The following is a 19,308-nucleotide window of genomic DNA, read 5'->3' as shown; positions in this document are numbered from 1 at the left end:
TATTCTTCCTCAATCCTAACTGTTATGAAAATACACAGCACATGTTTATAGAGTGGTAGAATAACTATGTATTCAAGCTAACAACTGGTACAACTGGCGTCTTAGACAGTAAAATCAGCCCAAATGACAGGAAAGTTAATAAAAGTACGTAGCATCAAGGAAAGGATATTATCCTTCTGGAGGGAAAAAAAAGCCTGACAAAACTTGGAAAAAGCTTGAAAAACTGAACACAAGAAGTCAAATGAAATCCAAAGGGCACAGTCATAATAGCAGGGCAAAAAGTACTGCATTTCTGGTTTCTCTCAATGTGTCTTGCTGGACTGTTTTGCCATTCATGTGTTCTGCTGATAACATGGTCTAAACTTAAAATTTTTTTTCTAAAGAAAAATGGCACCTACATCTGTATGATTAAAAGTGCCCACTTCCCAAAGGACTAGCTGCAGATACCTGAATTTCCCTTAGATCTTTGTCATGAAGATTCTGAAGGGGGTCAATGAAGTTCTGCTTTACTTCCATGTCCAAAGAGTCTTTCACCTCTGAGAGTTCCCGCATGGCCTCCCCCACCTCTCCAAGGGCGGGGCCTGCAAGGGGAGAATGAAGCTCTTGTACATTAAAGAACAAAGGTGAAATGCATTTACCTTATAGGCCCATTGCAAATGAAAACCCAGGGATTATTGCCTGTCTTCTGAAGATACCTAGGATGAGAGACAATATATGCCCCTCCAGAGAACACTGTATTTTCTACCCAAGACAGTTCATACAGTACAACAGACAATGTCCCCACGGGGGCAGTATCCATTATAAAGAAGACAAAATTTTGCTTTTCTTTTAAAAAGCCATTTGGGAAGCTCCCTATTCTCCCTTGTAAGTACTAGCTTTCCCTCATGGGGGGCCCGTTTAAAGCCAAGGCACTCAGAACAAGCAAATACCAGTGACAGAGAGCAGGATTCAACTAGGAAGGATGGTCATTTGCTGAGATGTCACATCACAAAGGAGTGAAAACAGACAGTGTTTAGTCTGGTAACTGAGTGTCCGAGGGGAGAGGAGTGAAGGAATTCACCTGGCGCAGCAGAGTTGGGCACCATCTACAACAGAGCAGCAATCAAAGAGAAAGCTCATGGGACAGGGTGCTGAATAGTGCTGACTGTGACTGTCCCCTCTGCCCCAATACTCAGTTACTGCCAGACACACTCAATAATGAGTGTCCAGGCATCTGGATAAGTCAACCGGCTACTGCAAAGATTGAAATCTCATCAGAGAGAAGGAAAATAGGTGAAACTCCTATGACAAATCACACAAAAAAATGATGGAATGACTCTGAAAACAAATCTTGGCCCGTGTTTACAGGATCTAAAACAGAATCAAGCTGTAAAATAGTTTTAATAATTTCCTACAGTATTTCTTACTGGCACAGAAATCCCCATGGACAAACAAAAGAATTGAACGTGAGGAAGCACTCTCTCCTCACCAAAGTTGCAATCATCTCCCAGCTCTCTTCCGAACTTGAGCATGGCCTCTGCCAGCAGCGCCTCTGCCTGGGGGTAGCCTGGTCCTTTCTCTTGGCCGCGGATTTTTGACATAGTGTTGATCATGCTGAGTTTAGCTCTGGAAGCTGGAGGCAAAGAAATAACCGACTTTCAAAGCAGGCAATGTAATACAGTAGAAACAGTGCTGGAGGGAGAATCAGGCCTTAATACATGTATATACCAACTTGGCTACTGAAAACTACACCTTCACCTTTCCAGATTTATTGGCTTCATCTATGAGATGTGGAAGAAGGTCCATAGATAGATATGTAGTCATTTTTAAAAAATCACTAAACTCTCCCTTTCTCTCAAAATCTTATGAGGAGCTTAACAGGAAAGGCACAGCTCTTTAGGGTAAAGATCCCATCCTCGTGTGCTGGTCCCTATCTGCCCGCACCCCTTCTGGTCCTTTCTTTATTGGGGGGGAACCCAGGCAGTACCTCTTTGGAGCCAGGTGATCCCATGGAAAGCATTTTGAAACTACTGGGTCATGTGATCTCTAAGTTTTAGAATTCTAGTTTTAAATTCTACGAGTCTATGGACTAAAGCAGGAAATTGTTAATCCTTAACATTGCGGGCCTTGTGCCATGCTTCACTTGTACTATGTATAAAATAGAACTATTTTCAAAATCACTTCACAACTAAAATTCTCACAGTAAACAGGACCATGAAGAACAGAAATACTGTGTTCATTAAACAGACTTAATCCCTTATCTGGCACATAAATGCTTCTGAAAATTAGTTCCGTGTACAACGATAGCACTTCAATTCCTTTCTTGCTTTTATTTTTATAAAACAAAAAAAGATGCCTGGAAAGCAATTCCAGTTTTCAAAGAAGAAACAGTTTTATTGACATGCTGTTAAAGCCCATGATTTACTTGATGTGAGGAAACCAGGTTCTTCAGGGTTGTTTAAATTAGAGTTGGGGCTGTACATTAACCTAGGACTGTGCCCGGGACCCCACCTGCAGGGAAACCCCTGATAGTATCACATGGAAAGGCACTTCCAACAGTCAGTGACTGACATTTACTCTTGAACATTTGTTTCTACCAGTCTTTATCTAAACTTTGAGTTTTAAAGGTTGAAACTGGAAATGAGGAGTTATCATAAGATGACCCCCTCCCAACCTTGTGCTGGGATATTACAATGAACAAGGCAGCTATGGTCCTGTCTTTACAAACTTTACAGTGAATAGAGGGTAGTGTCTGTTTTAAAAGCAACTGCAGTGAAGTGTATATACAAGGTGCTGCGCTGAGGGATTATAGCAAGTCACAGAAGTGCGGCACCCCCCCTGCCTGTCTGTGAGGCTTGGGCACTGCAAAGCATTCAGGAGGGAAGCAGCTCTAGGCTTCAAACCACATGGTGAGTAGCAGTTAGTGAGGTTAAGACCATAGACAAAGCCTGGTGGTAACTAAAAGAAACATAAAGTTCACATTTTCTTTACTCCGCTTTTCACAGAAAATTGTGTAATAGATGTTAAATTACAAAAATTGAAAAATGCCACATGATCTCACATTTTCAAGGGAACAATATCATTAGAGCATATTTCTAAGGGCTTTTCTACAATAAGCCACATCTGAGATCCAGGAAAGACACAGTCGCTGCCCTCAAGGTGCTCACAGTATAGTGAGATGTCAGGTAGACAGCGGCAGCATGACCAACGCAGTGACGGCTAAGGTACTGGGGGAACACTGAGAAGGAATGATAACAGCACAAATAAAAGTGAAATAAGCAAATGCCACAGTAAGAAGTACAGAATGAATGGAAGCAAAGAAGATAAATGGAGATCAAAGAAACAGAGTAATGAAATTACACGTGGCAGTTAAGCCTTTCAAATCCTGTTGTAACCATTTTACACTCTAAAGATTTATTCCTCTTACAAAAGTTGGTTTATTGATTTATGCTTGTATCTTGGTTCTGTTAGAAGTTGCCTTCTGAAAAACAATTATCAGAAGTAATTGTCATGGTTCAATATACTGTGGCTGGTTTTCAAATCCACCACTTTGAATGTTCTTCAATTATGAAAAGCCTTTTCTTCAAGTTACTTAAGAACATCTGGTTATGTTCTACATTTTCATGAGAAGGGGGAAGAAAACCAATTCTATTAGTCTGCCTATTTTTTTAAAAGTAGTATTTTAAGAAACAGAGAATAAGACTGGAAAATACAAATTTAAGAGACACTAGAATTCCTAGAATACAATCTCAGTCTAGATTGCCTCACCTAGTTGGAAGTACCCCTAAGGATCCTTCTCTTCTAAAGGTGCCTAACTTCTCTCCTTCACACTACCTTATTCTTTTCCATAGCTTTACTCCTTCTTATAAATTATTACAATCTCTCTGACTATGCCCCCATCTCTACTCTCTCACCTTCACTATTCTCATTCAAGTTGCCCACACTACTACAGAAACAGCTTCTGATGAACAATCCCTCCCCTGGTCCATGACAGCAGGATCCTGGTATGTCAATCTCTGTTATTTCCCAGAGAGGGTTGGCATGAAGCTGTGCGCACAGCGATGTCTGACACGTGTCTACTGAAGGGAGAATAAATGAACAATCGACTATCTTGGGAACTAGTAGAATATAACGGTACTGGTATTCAGAAGTAGACTCTTCTCACATGTGCCTGAACACCTTTTTGAAGTATAGTAGAGTGGGAACTAGAAAACTTGCTTCATTTGTTGAAAAATAAAAGGTGTGGCAATCTAATAGATTCTTTTTTAAAGAGAGAAGAGAAGATACCTGACCTGCTGAGATGGGATGCCACAGCGAAACTAGGGCATGAGGGTCAGTCCACATAGTGAACGGTGACACTTACCAGACCACTTCCCCTACTTGTCCCCCAGAGAACTGGCAGCCAGGTTTGTACCTTCCGGGTAGGGGACTAAAAGATTATTCTCTGGAGAACACAACCAACCCAAGAGAACAGACCTAAAACACTCAAAGCTGGAAATACCCCAGGCTGGTCACCCTAGAATGAAGCTATGACAGTTAATAAGCCATCCACCCCCACACAGCTTTACTGTCCTAAACCTAAGTGGAAAAGGACAGTCACTGTTACCAGATTTTGAAGAAAAATTCCAACATGAGAGAGAGAAAACAAATGAGGAAATTGTAGGAAACAGATATGCGTTTCCAGATTAAAAGGTTCCACTGAATGCCCAGCACAATGAATAAAAGGGTCCACACCAAGGACCATTAATACAGAATTTCACTAGAAACAGAGAAGTTCCTAAAACATTTCAGAGATGAAAAATAGGTTACATGCAAAGCATCAAGAATTAGAAAGTCACTGAACACGAGAAAACCCTGAACAACATAATAAATTTCCTTAGAAAACAATGCAGCCATGACTCCAGATTTCTTAGGCAAAACAATGTACAATTCTATATTCAAATAACCAGTGAAACATAAAGGTAGAATGATGACATTTTCAAACACACAAGGAAGGTCTCAATTCATTTTTCTTTCCAAGATAATGAAAGAGACATTCTATCAAAATGAAGGTGTAAAGTGAGAAAAGGAACAGGTATAAGACCTAGAGAAAGGGATCCAATGTAAAGAAAAAAGAGAAAGTGATGACAAAGAGAGATCTCAGGATAGTCACTGTGCGTCAGGTCAGAGGGCAACTGCAGCTGACACTACACAGGTCAGAGGGCAACTGCAGCTGACCGGTATGTGCAGCTCAGGGAGCTGTGAGCTACAAGGGAGCTTTGGGTGCTCTATGAGCCCTGTGAGATCAAGCTGCACTTGTCCACCACTACACCTTGCTTTACAATGCATCCTTTTTTTGGCCTCCTTCCCTAACCTACTCTCCCAACAGGATTTCTGAGAATCACTTCCCAAATTAACCACTTGTACTCAAACCCTTGCCTCATAGTTTGCTTCACTGGAAACCCAAACTAAGACAGCAGGACCAGATATCTCAAAGATGATAAACACCTGGTATGTTTCAGTGCACTGAGAGGGAATTCTCATATGTGTGGCAGATGGTTTGAGAAAGAAGTAGTGAAAGGTTCACAGAAAGTGGAGAAAATGAAAAACAATTATTTACTCCAGGAAAAATGGAAAGGTTGCACAAGAAAGAATATATAATCATATTATTCTATGTTTCAGTTTTGTACAAGTTTATAAGGGCATAAAATATAAATACTGAATACTGATCTAACAGAAATTATGTCATAAAAATTCTGGCTGTGAGCAAGGGAAAGGATGTGGAAGAATGGGAATACAGGGAAAGAGCAAATGATTTTCATCTCCCAATATGGGAATCAAAGAGAAAACACCTAACTGAAAAACCAAGCTGGGAGCAACATAAGGATACTACTTCAAGATTAGGAAAAAAAGAACCAGAGAAACAGCCAAAAAGATCTTGAAGGTGCTCTTCCTAGGAAATGGAAATGGGGGAAGGGATGCAACTCCAAGGGGACTGTTGTTTCTGTAAAAAGCTTTGTACAATTATTTGTTTATACTAGGTACATGTATTACTTCCATTATAAAAAACTAAATTTAAAATATTTACTACTTCTTTTTCTCTCAGGACCTAAGTTAGTGGCTGAACTGGGTAAATACTCCCAGTATCTTGACAATCTGGGCACTGCTCTAACCTCAAGGTCTTGCAACCAAAAGTTTCTACTAAAAAGTATGTCCACTGGAACAAAGAAAATTGGCTGGGAAGAGAAAATGTAATAAAGACTAACAGGTGAACTGCCACTAAGAAAGGCCTTTCAAAGGAAACATCTTGATGAGTTCATATCTAGCTGATTTCTGGAAGGAAATTTATCCCATGGCCTTAAATGGCGGGAAACAAAATTAGAACAACCATAAAAGGCCGATCTATTCCCCAAAAGGACTCCCATTGTTTTGTCCTCGGCTAAAAACGACAGTTTCTTTTTTGGCCAGTGTGTAAACCACTGGGACAACTCAGTACTTTTGCTAAGTCTTAGTTTTTAAAATTTTTATTTTGTCTTTCACAGAAAGCAGCATAATGCATTATAATTACCATTTGCTTTGGCTCATACAAACATAGGTAAAAGTCCAGGCTCCAATTCTTGCTAGCTGTGTATCCTTAAAAAATCTCTCATTCATAAGGTTGCTCTCAGTATTCAATGATGAAAAGCAAAAAGGGTAACTAGCCCAGATGCACAACAGGCCTGGGGACAGGGAAAAGTGCTCCTGCCTCCCCTTCCATGTTTGCTCCTCTGCTGAGTATGTGTGCGGGAGTAGTCTACTGTCAACCTGGCTGTACAGGAAACTACATTTCCCCAAATGCCTTCCTAACACTTCTGAGTTAGATTTGGTCCAGAGCGAGGGCTGTTTGAGATTTGGGAGGTGTGGGTAAAATTATGGCATTTCCAGAATCTCTCCCCTGGCCTTAGTACATCTCCATATCAATAGGTGTTTCTAAGGGGTGGAGAGAAGTAGGCCATCTCCATATCAATAGGTGATTACAAGGGTGAGAAAGGGCATATCTGGACCGGAGAGGTTGGGTGGTGTCCCTTTTTGCAGCTGGGTCTTAAGAGACATGTGCAAGCAGAAGTGGACTGCTTATAAGCAATAAACGGGTTTCTCCCACTTTATTTCTCCCTTTGACTCATTTCAGTTTCAAAGGTAATTTGCCCTGGGCTAGGAGACAGATTTTCCATGAGGAGAAGGTGGAGCAACAGTCCTAACACTCTGGAGGCTGTCACTGGGTAGAGTAGGTGAGAGACGGATAGATGCAGAGGAGCAAATAGGTTTCAGCTAATCCTCATTCTTCGCTACTTGTGTCTGACTCTTCTTGAATGCCAATTCTGCTCATCAGCAGTGACACAAGGGCTACCACAGACCTTGTGTTGCAAACTCACAGAGGTACTAACCTTGAAGAGCCAACAACCCTTTGCAGTTCTGCTCCACCAGCTGGACCTGCCCACCTTCCAGATTCCAGTCTAAGTTCATCACCTGGATCAAGATGACCCTTCTCTGATCCCTCAACTCTGCTTTATTGGCCTTTATTTACCCACATCTTCCCACCACTGTACAAGCTCTAATTCCTATAATATATCTAATATATCTCTTATTCCATGATATCTACAGTGGTTTTCCTTCCCCAATTGAACACTGACCTGATACAATGTATGACAGTCTCATATCTCAACTGACAAAAATTTATGATATATCCTTGACAAAGTCCTGAAAATAAGTCAATAAAATTAACTATAAATAACATATTAATTCTGAAAATCTGTGTTTTCAGAAAAGACATAAAAGAGGATAACTGTAGGGGTTAACTGTTAGTTATGAAAAGTACACCAGTTTAACAAAGTGAGATTAAGACACAGACCCAGGCGTCAGTCTGACCCACGGAGTCAGACTGAGTCCAAAACCTGGCTCATACAGGGGGAGGCTTCCATTTCCTCATCTGTAAAATGGTACCTCCCCTTCATTGGGTTAGGTTGATGTACATATTGAATGATATATGATGTATGTCACAATGCTGGCACATGATAAACTGTCAATAAATGTTGGCTATTTCTATGAGTGCCAGGAATGCCAGGAAGTTCGCTCTGTGGTTTTGTGTGAGTTTGTTGACCTCTCTGAGTCTAAGGATACTTATCCATTAAAAAGTACAGAAAAAAAGATGGTTGGATAATTCCTAAAATTCTTACAAGTTCCCATACTTAAGGTGATTCTTTTTAGATACAAGACTTCACAAAGCACACCCTGGCCTTCAGTCATAAGAAACTTCTGGAGTTTCCTGATGTTGCTAGAACTGTCTCTTTTCTTGGAATGGCCTTCCCTCTCTCTGTCTACCTGCCCAACACTACACGAGGCACACCTTTTCTGCATTCTTCCTCAATCACCCATTACCTCTACTGCGGCTATGTATGTGACACCTTTCCTCATTTTATGTCTTCTACTGTGCCCTCTCATGATACTTTATTTCTCTCTTTTCTGCATGTCTGTTTCCTGATGTTGAGTCCTACTAAATTCTAGCACAAGGCTGAGCATAGGTGCTTATTTATTGTGAGCTGAATTATTTCATTTAAAGTTTTGATTTTTTTATAAAATTCTTCGCATATATATCATTTTTTACTAATCCTTAGAAAAGCCTTCCCTGTTCAAAAGCACCATAATCTCCTAATGTGCTCTGAAATGGAGTTTAAGTTTGCTGATAAGACCCAATTACACCCTAACTGTGATCTGACAGGATTATTTGGAAGAGCAAGTCATATTGATGGCAATCTGGCCAATGTTTCCCTTAGAGATTATATTTTAATAATTGTGAGATTTAATAATTAGATTTTAATAATGTGAGCCTTTTCATTTCTCATGACTCTTTCATAAAGTACAATTGAGTGGAGTCCTACTTCCCTTTCACTGTTACTGATACTGCTCTTTGGAAGAAATTTATCTCTAAATTATGCCATGAAAAACTGCTTTGTGTGAAAATGATAAACTGATCACAAAATCTCCCATAATCACACTATAGGCCCTTGTCCCCCACAAAAGAGGGTTCTTGAGCTAAATTACAAGCCCTAGCTGAAGGAATTAAGAAAGTCCAAACTAATAAAAACCAGTAAGTAGGTTACACTAGACACAATTATGTATCCTCCAATATAGAAACATTTTGAATTTGCACTGCCTGGTTGAATTGGTATTCAACAAAAATCTGCCTTTTAAAGATTTTTTCCTGTGGTAAAATGAACAAAACAAGTATTTATTAAGCACCTACTATGTGAGAGGATCTATGCTGGGGAGACTCTTAGAGAAGCAAGGCCCAGTCTGTGCTTTCAATGAGTTTAACTATCTAGTTGGAGAGTCAGAGAGCACACCATTCACTCTCATAACACATGGACAGGGGTTACACTGTGGGGGAGGTTGTAATATATAACCTCACATCATAGAGAAGAGCAATGAATTTTACCTAGACGAATAAGGCTGTGGAGGCTCATGAATCAGGTGACACTTAAGCTGGACTTTCTTGAAGAGCGAGCTGTACAGGCAGTAAGGTGGGAAAGTCCATTCTAGCCATCTGGAGAATAGGAGCAAAGGCACATGGAAGTGCCTGGTATATCTGGAAACCTCAGAAGGTCTGTAGCTTAGGTGAAGAGGCCACAGAGTTGGAACAAGACTGTGAAAGGCTCTGAGTTTCATGCTAAGGAACTTAGACTCTGTTCTGAAGACAGTGATTCTCATCAAAGATTTCTGATGGAGTTAAGATCTAGACCTTTAAAAGAACTTTAATTCAAATTAAATCAGATTTAGGTTTGGGGAAAAGATACTCATCACCAGTTAAGGAAAGTAAGAAGACACTGGAGGCAGGTAGATCAATTATAAGAATACCACAATAGATGAGTCCTAAGGAATGGAGGGGGAAAGAGGTGAACTTTAGGAAAAGCAATGATTTTACAGTCCTTGGGAGGGTAGCACTAACAGGACCAGGTGACTGATTAACTGTGAGGGGGAAGAAAAGGGGCACCTGGGATTGTATTAGGGCATGATTGGCTGCCCGTCAGAATCACCTGGGGGGTGGGGTTTAAAACACTCGATCTCCTTCAAAATTGGTACTGGGTCAACTAGATTCCATGAAGAAAAACACTGACTCTTGACTTCACCTCAAAGGCTATGCATACCTAAAATCAATTCCAGGTGGACTGCAGATATAACTATGGAAGGAAATACAGTACAACTTTCAGAAAATGATACAGCAGAACATATTCATGACCTACAAAGTATGCAAAGATTTCTTAAAATATGGCATAAACAGCACTATCCATAAAGGAAAATATCTATACACTGGACTATGTCAAAATTCAGTACTTCTTTCTTTCCAAAGAAATCATCAGAAAGAGTTAAAACGTGACCAACAAAGCGAGTTAAGATATGTACAATATCTAAATCCAAAATAGGATTTGTATCTGGAATATTAAAAAGAAATCCTAAAAACCATTAAGAAAAAGATAATTTTAAAAATGGACAAGAGACTTAAACAGACATTTCACAAAATAAGCTAACCAAGTATCTAATGAGTTTCTGAAAGGGCTCAATTTCATTAGTTACTTTGGCAATGCACATAAAATCACATTGAAACATACCTCCAAGAATGGTTAAAGTGGAAAAAAAAAGAGAAAATATCAAGGGTTCAGAGCACGTAGAACAATCTGAACTCTTAAATACTACTAGATGAGAGTATAAATTCTTAAAACGTTATGGAAAATAATTTGGCAGTATCTACTAAAGAGTTACATTCTATGCCCAGAAACTCCCCACCTCTAAGCATATATGCATCAAGAATTTGTACATGTGTAACAGACAGGTACAAAAATGGGCCATTCCAAATAGCCAGAAAATGGGAACACCTGAATGTTTATCACATAAACACATAAATCATGCTATATTCTCATGGAAGAATGCTATGCAGCAGTGAGAATGAACCACACTCACACACCCCAGTAACATATATAAAGCAGAGAAAAAGAAGCCAGATCAAGAGTACATGTTCTAGGATTCTATTTTAATAAAATTCTAAAACAGGTGAACCTGTATGGTGTTAGAAATCAAGACAGCTTGTTTCTGGAAGGCGGTTTCTGGGATATTGATAATTCAGTTTCTTGAACTAGTACCTTTACACAGAAGTGTCCATTACAACTCATTAAGCTATCCACTTACATTTTGAACATGGCATTTTTTTGTATATTATAGATCAATAAAAAGTACAACAAAAAAACACTGATGCCTGTGTTCCGCTACCATATTTCTCATATAATTGGTATGAGGTCTGGTCATTGACTGTTTTTAAAGTCCCTTAGGTGATTCTAACATGCAGCTGAGGCTGAGAATCTAAGTGGATTCTCATTCAAGCCTCTAGGGTGGATATTTGGGTAGATGATAATGAAAATCTAAGAACAACACAGAAAGAAGAAATGATTTTGGAGAGAAAGTGTGGAAATGTTTCAGTTTCAACAAAGACAAAGGCTAATGGAATATCCATGAGGTTGCACTAAATAGGTATCTGAACAGATGAATCTTGATCCCAAAAGAGTAGAGAGAAATAGCTTATCCAACAATACCTGGAATCCTGATGGCTAGGACATTATATAATAGGAAGAAGGGGAAGAACATTCCCCCCAAAATCAAGATGGAACAAAATCTTACAAAAGTTTTCTTTTTCCTTTTCCTCCAATGGTTTTATATTTGGTAGGTGGGAATTAGCCTTTAATTAGTGTCTATCATAAACCAGGAGATTTACATAAACAATTTAAACTTAATCTTCACAACAACCATCCTTTGAGTTTGGTTGTATCATTTGCATTTGTAGAGAAAGGGATGGGCTGAATCCATGAATTTAGCATGTGGATGCTCAGGGAGACTGGAAAAAATGCCCAAATTCTTTTAAGTTACAGGGTAAACATGAGATTCAGACTCAGCTCTGTATGACTCCAAAGCGTTCTCTTTCCAACTCCATCAAATTTCCTGTAGGACTAAAAGTTGTAGGTGGGAACCCCAAAGTCTCCACAAGACTCAAATTAAAAATAAAAATATCGTTGTCTAAAGACCAGTGGCTATCAGCTGGATGTATATCAGAATTATTTAGAAAACTTTTAAAAACAGATCTGAAAACTCCACATCTGTCCTCCTGATTCAGAATATCCAGGGGTTCAGACCACAGAACACATCTCTGAGGGTAATGCTGGAGATTATAGACAAGTAAGCTTGAGTTCTGGACAATCACTTCATCTCCTTGAGTCAGTAAACTGAAGATTCTCAAATTTCTCTCTCCAGACCTTTCCACTGTGTGACAGACTCATGTATTCGAGTATATACTTCACTCCACTAGGATATTTAGGCATCTCAAACTCAACATGTTCAAGCTAAACTCTAGACTTCCCATCATCCCATTACTGATCTTTCTACAGTATTCCCCATATTAGTGAATGCAACTCCATTCAAGTCTTCTACTTGCTCAGACCTGAAACTTTATCATCATCTCGGTGTCTCTCCTTGTCTCACACCCCACATCTAATCTGTCATTAAACTCCTTCCACTCTGAATTTAAACATATTCAAAATCAAACCTCTTCTCACTCTGGTCTGAGCCCCCTTCATGTCTAGCTTGGTTATTAAAAGAGGTTCTTACCGGCCTCTTTGTTTTTACCCTCTCCCCCTGTAATCTATTTTATATATGAATATTTTTCAATATAAGTCAGATATCATGTCATTCTCCTCCTAAAAACCCTTTAATGTGATGCCATGTCATTCAGAATGAGACTGAGAAGAGTGACAAGGTCCTTTGTGCTCTAGTCCCCATGACCTGCTTCCCACTGTGCTTCTCTGCTATTCACCAAGCACACCACCATCCTGGACCTGGTCACTCCTTGTCTTCCTTACCCTTGATTTTCCTTCACTGCACTGAGTACCACTAGACATTGAATATTTATTTTATATCAATCTCTTTCCACTAGACTGTAGGCTCCCCAAGGGTAGGGTCTTGGTCTGCTCCATTTACTGATGTATGTGCCCAAGACTTTGAACATCATATTAAAATAAATGTGGCATATAATTGGGAGAAAACAAATGGTTTCATTTTATACAGAATCAAAGTAAAAATCAGAGCTGACTTGCTAGGTTATTGTGAGGATCAGAAATGATGTTTATAAAGTACCTGGCACTGTGCTTGAATTTGAAGAAATATTTAATAAAATGGAGGCTATAATCAACATAATAAATTGTTGTATGGAAGTGTTAACCAAGAGTTATACTGAATTAAACAAATATGGCATTCCCAGACAGTCATGGACAAAAGGAAAGTTCTTAAGATTTGGTGCATGTAGATATAAATAACTAAGGTTGCCTCTAGTGTAATAACACCAGGGGTGGACAGGACAGTCCTATCTAAGTTAAAGGAATAGAGTTGGTAAGAAGGGAGAAAGGCACAAGAAGACACTCAGAAAATTCTACATTCCTACTTCCTTCCTCCTTCTCCCACCATCCCTATTTCTGCAGATTAAAGTCAAAATAGCCTCTAATAGTGACTTAACAGCAATAAGTTTCTAGCTTAAGTTTACTCTGCTGGTCAAAAGACTATAAATAAAATGTTAAAATCCTTTCTCCTTCTCTACAAATTTGACTTTGGGTTAACTTTCTGACTCTATTCACCCCGGAAACCTGATAAAGGTGGAATATCACCTGTACCAGGCAACACTGCTTATGGTAAAAATGACTCCTAACTGATATACGACATCTGGACTGGGAGAATTATTAATAAATGATCAATGCCTAGTGGGAAGCCTTAGTTCTGGGCTTCCCTAAGAACACTGAATCTTATAACTGGGTATAACCTTTACTCAGACCTGAGTGGTTACAAGTGGTATTAGTGATACTGATTCCACTGAGGACATGGGACTTCTAAACCTCTTCTACCCTTGCAATCTATTGTATTCTCATTCTGTAGAGTCTGAGCTGTCTCTTGGAGAAAAATCAGGAAATAACACCTGATTGCTGTATGGACTTTTGGGAAAACCCCACTAAAGAAAATGCATGGCATTGCCCCCTGGCACGCTATGTGTCCTGTCTTAACAGTCTTCTAAATGAATGCTCTGCCAGAGGTGGGCTGAGGGGAGGTACTAACCAAGCCATGTGGGATAAATTGTCTGGTTGAGCCTATGAAGACCCCCAAAGTGAGTGTTGGAGGGGGACTTAGGAGCAATTTGAAATAAATGTTTTATTACTGACAGGATTAGTTTGCTAGGCTGCCATAAGAAGTACTATAAACTGGGTGGCTTCAAACAAAAGAAGTTATTCTCCCACATTTATCAAGGCCCCTTCCCTGTGTCTTGCCCTATTCCATTTGGCAGTTCCTGGTCATATCCTTTATAATAAATCAGGAAGCATCAAATAAGCATTTATCTGACTTCTGTGAGCTCTTCTAGCAAGTTAGAAAACCCAAGAAAGGGGAGGCGGAGCCAACATGGCGGCGTGAGTAGGACAGTGGGAATCTCCTCCCAAAAACATATATACTTTTGAAAATACAACAAACACAACTAGCCCTAAAAGAGAGACCAGAAGACGCAGGACAGTGGCCAGACTGCAGCTACACCAGCGAGAACCCAGCGACTGGTGAAAGGGGTAAGATACAAGCCCCGGCCCTGCGGGACCCGAGCGCCCCTCCCCCCAGCTCCCGGCGGGAGAACAATAGGCAATGGGAGACGGAGCCCAGGAATGCCGAACACCCAGCCCCAGCCATCCGGGCCAGAGCGCAGACACAGTACATGCCCAGGGGGCCCTGGATACTGGGGGAACAGGGAGTAAGACCTCTGAGTGGGTGCTGAAGCTGATGCCCCTGTGACAAAGAAAAGCGGGGGCTTTTTGAAAGTCTTAAAGGGACAGGGACTTAACAGCTTGACGGAAACAACCCAGGTCACAGTACAGCAGCTGGAAATTACAGGGAAAACCGGGTGCACTAACCCCCTGGGCAACAGCTCTGAGACCCCTCACGGAGGCAAACAGTCAAGCAGACCCCCATCCATTACCCCATCGGGCGCTGCGAAAGCAGAGAAGCAGCCTGAGACAAATTCCGCCCACAGAAAGGGAAATTTCTCCCTTCCGGCCAGGCAAGACACAAAGACCCAGTCTACACGCAATTACCCAACACAAGCCACTAGGGGTCGCAGTTGTCCCAGTAAAGAAAGGCCAGTAGCAAGTGAAAATTTTGGCCCTCCCAGCTGACAGTCAATACCACCTGTCAACATGAAAAGGCAAAAAAATATGATCCAGACAAGACTAACCCAGACAGCTTCGGCATCTGCTACATCTTCCCCTGAGAAGGAATCTGGGGAGATAGATTTAGCCAGTCTACCTGAAAAAGAATTCAAAACAAAAGTCATAACCATGCTGATGGACTTGCAGAGAAATATGCAAGAACTAAGGAAGGAGAATTCAGAAATGAAACAAGCTCTGGAAGGACTTCAAAACAGAATGGACGAGATGCAAGAGACCATTAATGGACAAGAAAACAGAGAACAGGAACGCAGAGAAGCTGATGCAGAGAGAGATAAAAGGATCTCCAGGAATGAAAGAATTTTAAGAGAGCTGAGTGACCAATCAAAAAGGACTAATATAAGAATCATAGGTATTCCAGAAGAGGTAGAGAGAGAAAAGGGGATAGAAAATGTCTTTGAAGAAATAATTGCTGAAAATTTCCCCAAACTACGGGAAGAAATGGCCTCTCAGACCACAGAGGTACACAGAACTCCCATGACAAGGGATCCAAGGAGGGCAACACCAAGACACATAATAATTAAAATGGCAAAGATCAAAGACAAGGACAAAGTATTACAAGCAGCCAGAGAGAAAAAAAAGGTTACCTACAAAGGAAAACCCATCAGGCTATCATCAGACTTCTCAACAGAAACCCTACAGGCCAGAAGAGAATGGCATGATATACTTAATGCAATGAAACAGAAGGGCCTCGAACCAAGACTACTGTATCCAGCACGAATATCATTTAAATATGAAGGAGGGATTAAACAATTCCCAGACAAGCAAAAGTTGAGGGAATTTGCCTCCCACAAACCACCTCTACAGGGCATCCTACAGGGACTGCTCTAGATGGGAGCACTCCTAAAAAGAGCACACAACAAAACACCCAACATATGAAGAAGGGAGGAGGAGGAATAAGAAGGGAGAGAAATAAAGAATCATCAGACTGTGTTTATAATAGCTCAACAAGCGAGTTAAGTTAGACAGTAAGACAGTAAAGAAGCTAACCCTAAACCTTTGGTAACCACAAACTTAAAGCCTGCAATGGCAATAAATTCATACCTTTCAATAATCACCCTAAATGTAAATGGACTGAATGCACCAATCAAAAGACACAGAGTAATAGAATGGATAAAAAAGCAAGATCCATCCATATGCTGCTTACAAGAGACTCACCTCAAACCCAAAGACGCGCACAGACTTAAAGTCAAGGGATGGAAAAAGATATTACAAGCAAACAACAGAGAGAAGAAAGCAGGTGTTGCAATTCTGGTATCAGACAAAACAGACTTCAAAATAAAGAAAGTAACAAAAGACAAAGAAGGACATTACATAATGATAAAGGGGTCAGTCCATCAAGAGGATATAACCATTATAAATATATATGCACCCAATACAGGAGCACCAACATACCTGAAACAAATATTAACAGAACTAAAGGAGGAAATAGAATGCAATGCATTCATTCTAGGAGACTTCAACACACCACTCACTCCAAAGGACAGATCCACCAGACAGAAAATAAGTAAGGACACAGAGGCAATGAACAACACACTAGAACAGATGGACCTAATAGACATCTACAGAACTCTACATCCAAAAGCAACAGGATACACGTTCTTCTCAAGTGCACATGGAACATTCTGCAGAATAGACCACATACTAGGACACAAAAAGAGCCTCAGTAAATTCCAAAAGATCGAAATCCTACCAACCAACTTTTCAGACCACAAAGGCATTAAACTAGAAATAAACTGTTCAAAGAAAGCAAAAAGGCTCACAAACACATGGAGGCTAAACAACACGCTCCTAAATAATCAATGGATCAATGACCAAATCAAAATGGAGATCCAGCAATATATGGAAACAAATGACAACAACAACACTAAGCCCCAACTTCTGTGGGACACAGCAAAAGCAGTCTTAAGAGGAAAGTATATAGCACTCCAAGCATATTTAAAAAAGGAAGAGCAATCCCAAATGAACGGTCTAATGTCACAACTATCAAAATTGGAAAAAGAAGAACAAATGAGGCTTAAGGTCAGCAGAAGGAGGGACATAATAAAGATCAGAGAAGAAATAAATAAAATTGAGAAGAATAAAACAATAGCAAAAATCAATGAAACCAAGAGCTGGTTCTTCGAGAAAATAAACAAAATAGATAAGCCTCTAGCCAGACTTATTAAGAGGAAAAGAGAGTCAACACAAATCAACAGTATCAGAAATGAGAAAGGAAAAATCACAACAGATCCTGCAGAAATACAAAGAATTATTAGAGACTACTATGAAAACCTATATGCTAACAAGCTGGGAAACCTAGGAGAAATGGACAACTTCCTAGAAAAATACAACCTTCCAAGACTGACCCAAAAAGAAACAGAAAATCTAAACAGACCAATTACCAGCAACAAAATTGAAGCGGTAATCAAAAAACTACCAAAGAACAAAACCCCCGGGCCAGATGGATTTACCTCGGAATTTTATCAGACATACAGGGAAGACATAATACCCATTCTCCTTAAAGTTTTCCAAGAAATAGAAGAGGAGGGGATACTCCCAAACTCATTCTATGAAGCTAACATCACCCTAATACCAAAACCAGGCAAAGACACCACCAAAAAAGAAAACTACAGACCAATATCCCTGATGAACGTAGACGCAAAAATACTCAACAAAATTTTAGCAAACCGAATTCAAAAACACATCAAAACCATCGTACACCATGACCAAGTGGGATTCATCCCAGGGATGCAAGGATGGCACAACATTCGAAAGTCCATCAATATCATCCACCACATCAACAAAAAGAAAGACAAAAACCACATGATCATCTCCATAGATGCTGAAAAAGCATTTGACAAAGTTCAACATCCATTCATGATAAAAACTCTCAGCAAAATGGGAATAGAGGGCAAGTACCTCAACATAATAAAGGCCATCTATGAAAAACCCACAGCCAACATTATATTGAACAGCGAGAAGCTGAAAGCATTTCCGCTGAGATCGGGAACTAGACAGGGATGCCCACTCTACCCACTGTTATTTAACATTGTACTAGAGGTCCTAGCCACGGCAATCAGACAAAACAAAAAAATACAAGGAATCCAGATTGGCAAAGAAGAAGTCAAACTGTCACTATTTGCAGATGACATGATACTGTACATAAAAAACCCTAAAGAATCCACCCCAGAACTACTAGAACTGATATCGGAATACAGCAAAGTTGCAGGATACAAAATCAACACACAGAAATCTGTGGCTTTCCTATATACCAACAATGAACCAACAGAAAGAGAAATCAGGAAAACAACTCCATTCACAATTGCATCAAAAAAAATAAAATACCTAGGAATAAACCTAACCAAAGAAGTGAAAGACTTATATTCTGAAAACTACAAGTCACTCTTAAAAGAAATTAAAGGGGACACTAACAGATGGAAACGCATTCCATGCTCATGGCTAGGAAGAATTAATATCGTCAAAATGGCCATCCTGCCCAAAGCAATATACAGATTTGATGCAATCCCTATGAAACTACCAGCAACATTCTTCAATGAACTGGAACAAATAATTCAAAAATTCATATGGAACCACCAAAGACCCCGAATAGCCAAAGCAATCCTGAGAAAGAAGAATAAAGTAGGGGGGATCTCACTCCCCAACTTCAAGCTCTATTATAAAGCCATAGTAATCAAGACAATTTGGTACTGGCACAAGAACAGAGCCACAGACCAATGGAACAGACTAGACAATCCAGACATTAACTCAGACATATACGGTCAATTAATATTTGATAAAGGAGCCATGGACATACAATGGCGAAATGACAGTCTCTTCAACAGATGGTGCTGGCAAAACTGGACAGCTACATGTAGGAGAACGAAACTGGACCATCGTCTAACCCCATATACAAAAGTAAACTCAAAATGGATCAAAGACCTGAATGTAAGTCATGAAACCATTAAACTCTTGGAAGAAAACATAGGCACAAACCTCTTAGACATAAACATGAGTGACCTCTTCTTGAACATATCTCCCCGGGCAA

At 40.0% G+C, this 19,308-nt stretch overlaps 1 protein-coding gene across 4 annotated transcripts in view; it reads right to left on the bottom strand.

The window, feature by feature from the left end:
- The window catches only part of SH3GL2 (SH3 domain containing GRB2 like 2, endophilin A1), a 254,199-nt gene that overhangs the window by 8,621 nt on the left and 226,270 nt on the right, over window positions 1-19,308 (bottom strand). For all 4 annotated transcript variants that reach the window (XM_057498723.1, XM_036888155.2, XM_057498725.1 and 1 more), the window contains 2 exons: window positions 1,469-1,612; window positions 448-581 (listed from right to left, as the gene is read on the bottom strand). In XM_057498723.1, coding sequence (XP_057354706.1) covers window positions 448-581; window positions 1,469-1,612 — 278 coding nt within the window. The remainder of the gene's footprint in view (window positions 1-447; window positions 582-1,468; window positions 1,613-19,308) is intronic.

Source organism: Manis pentadactyla, chromosome 3 (assembly GCF_030020395.1).
Source record: "Manis pentadactyla isolate mManPen7 chromosome 3, mManPen7.hap1, whole genome shotgun sequence".
In the NCBI taxonomy this organism is placed as follows: domain Eukaryota; kingdom Metazoa; phylum Chordata; class Mammalia; order Pholidota; family Manidae; genus Manis; species Manis pentadactyla.
The sequence above is the reverse complement of the archived record's forward strand: the minus strand, read 5'-3'. Positions and strand labels throughout refer to the sequence as shown.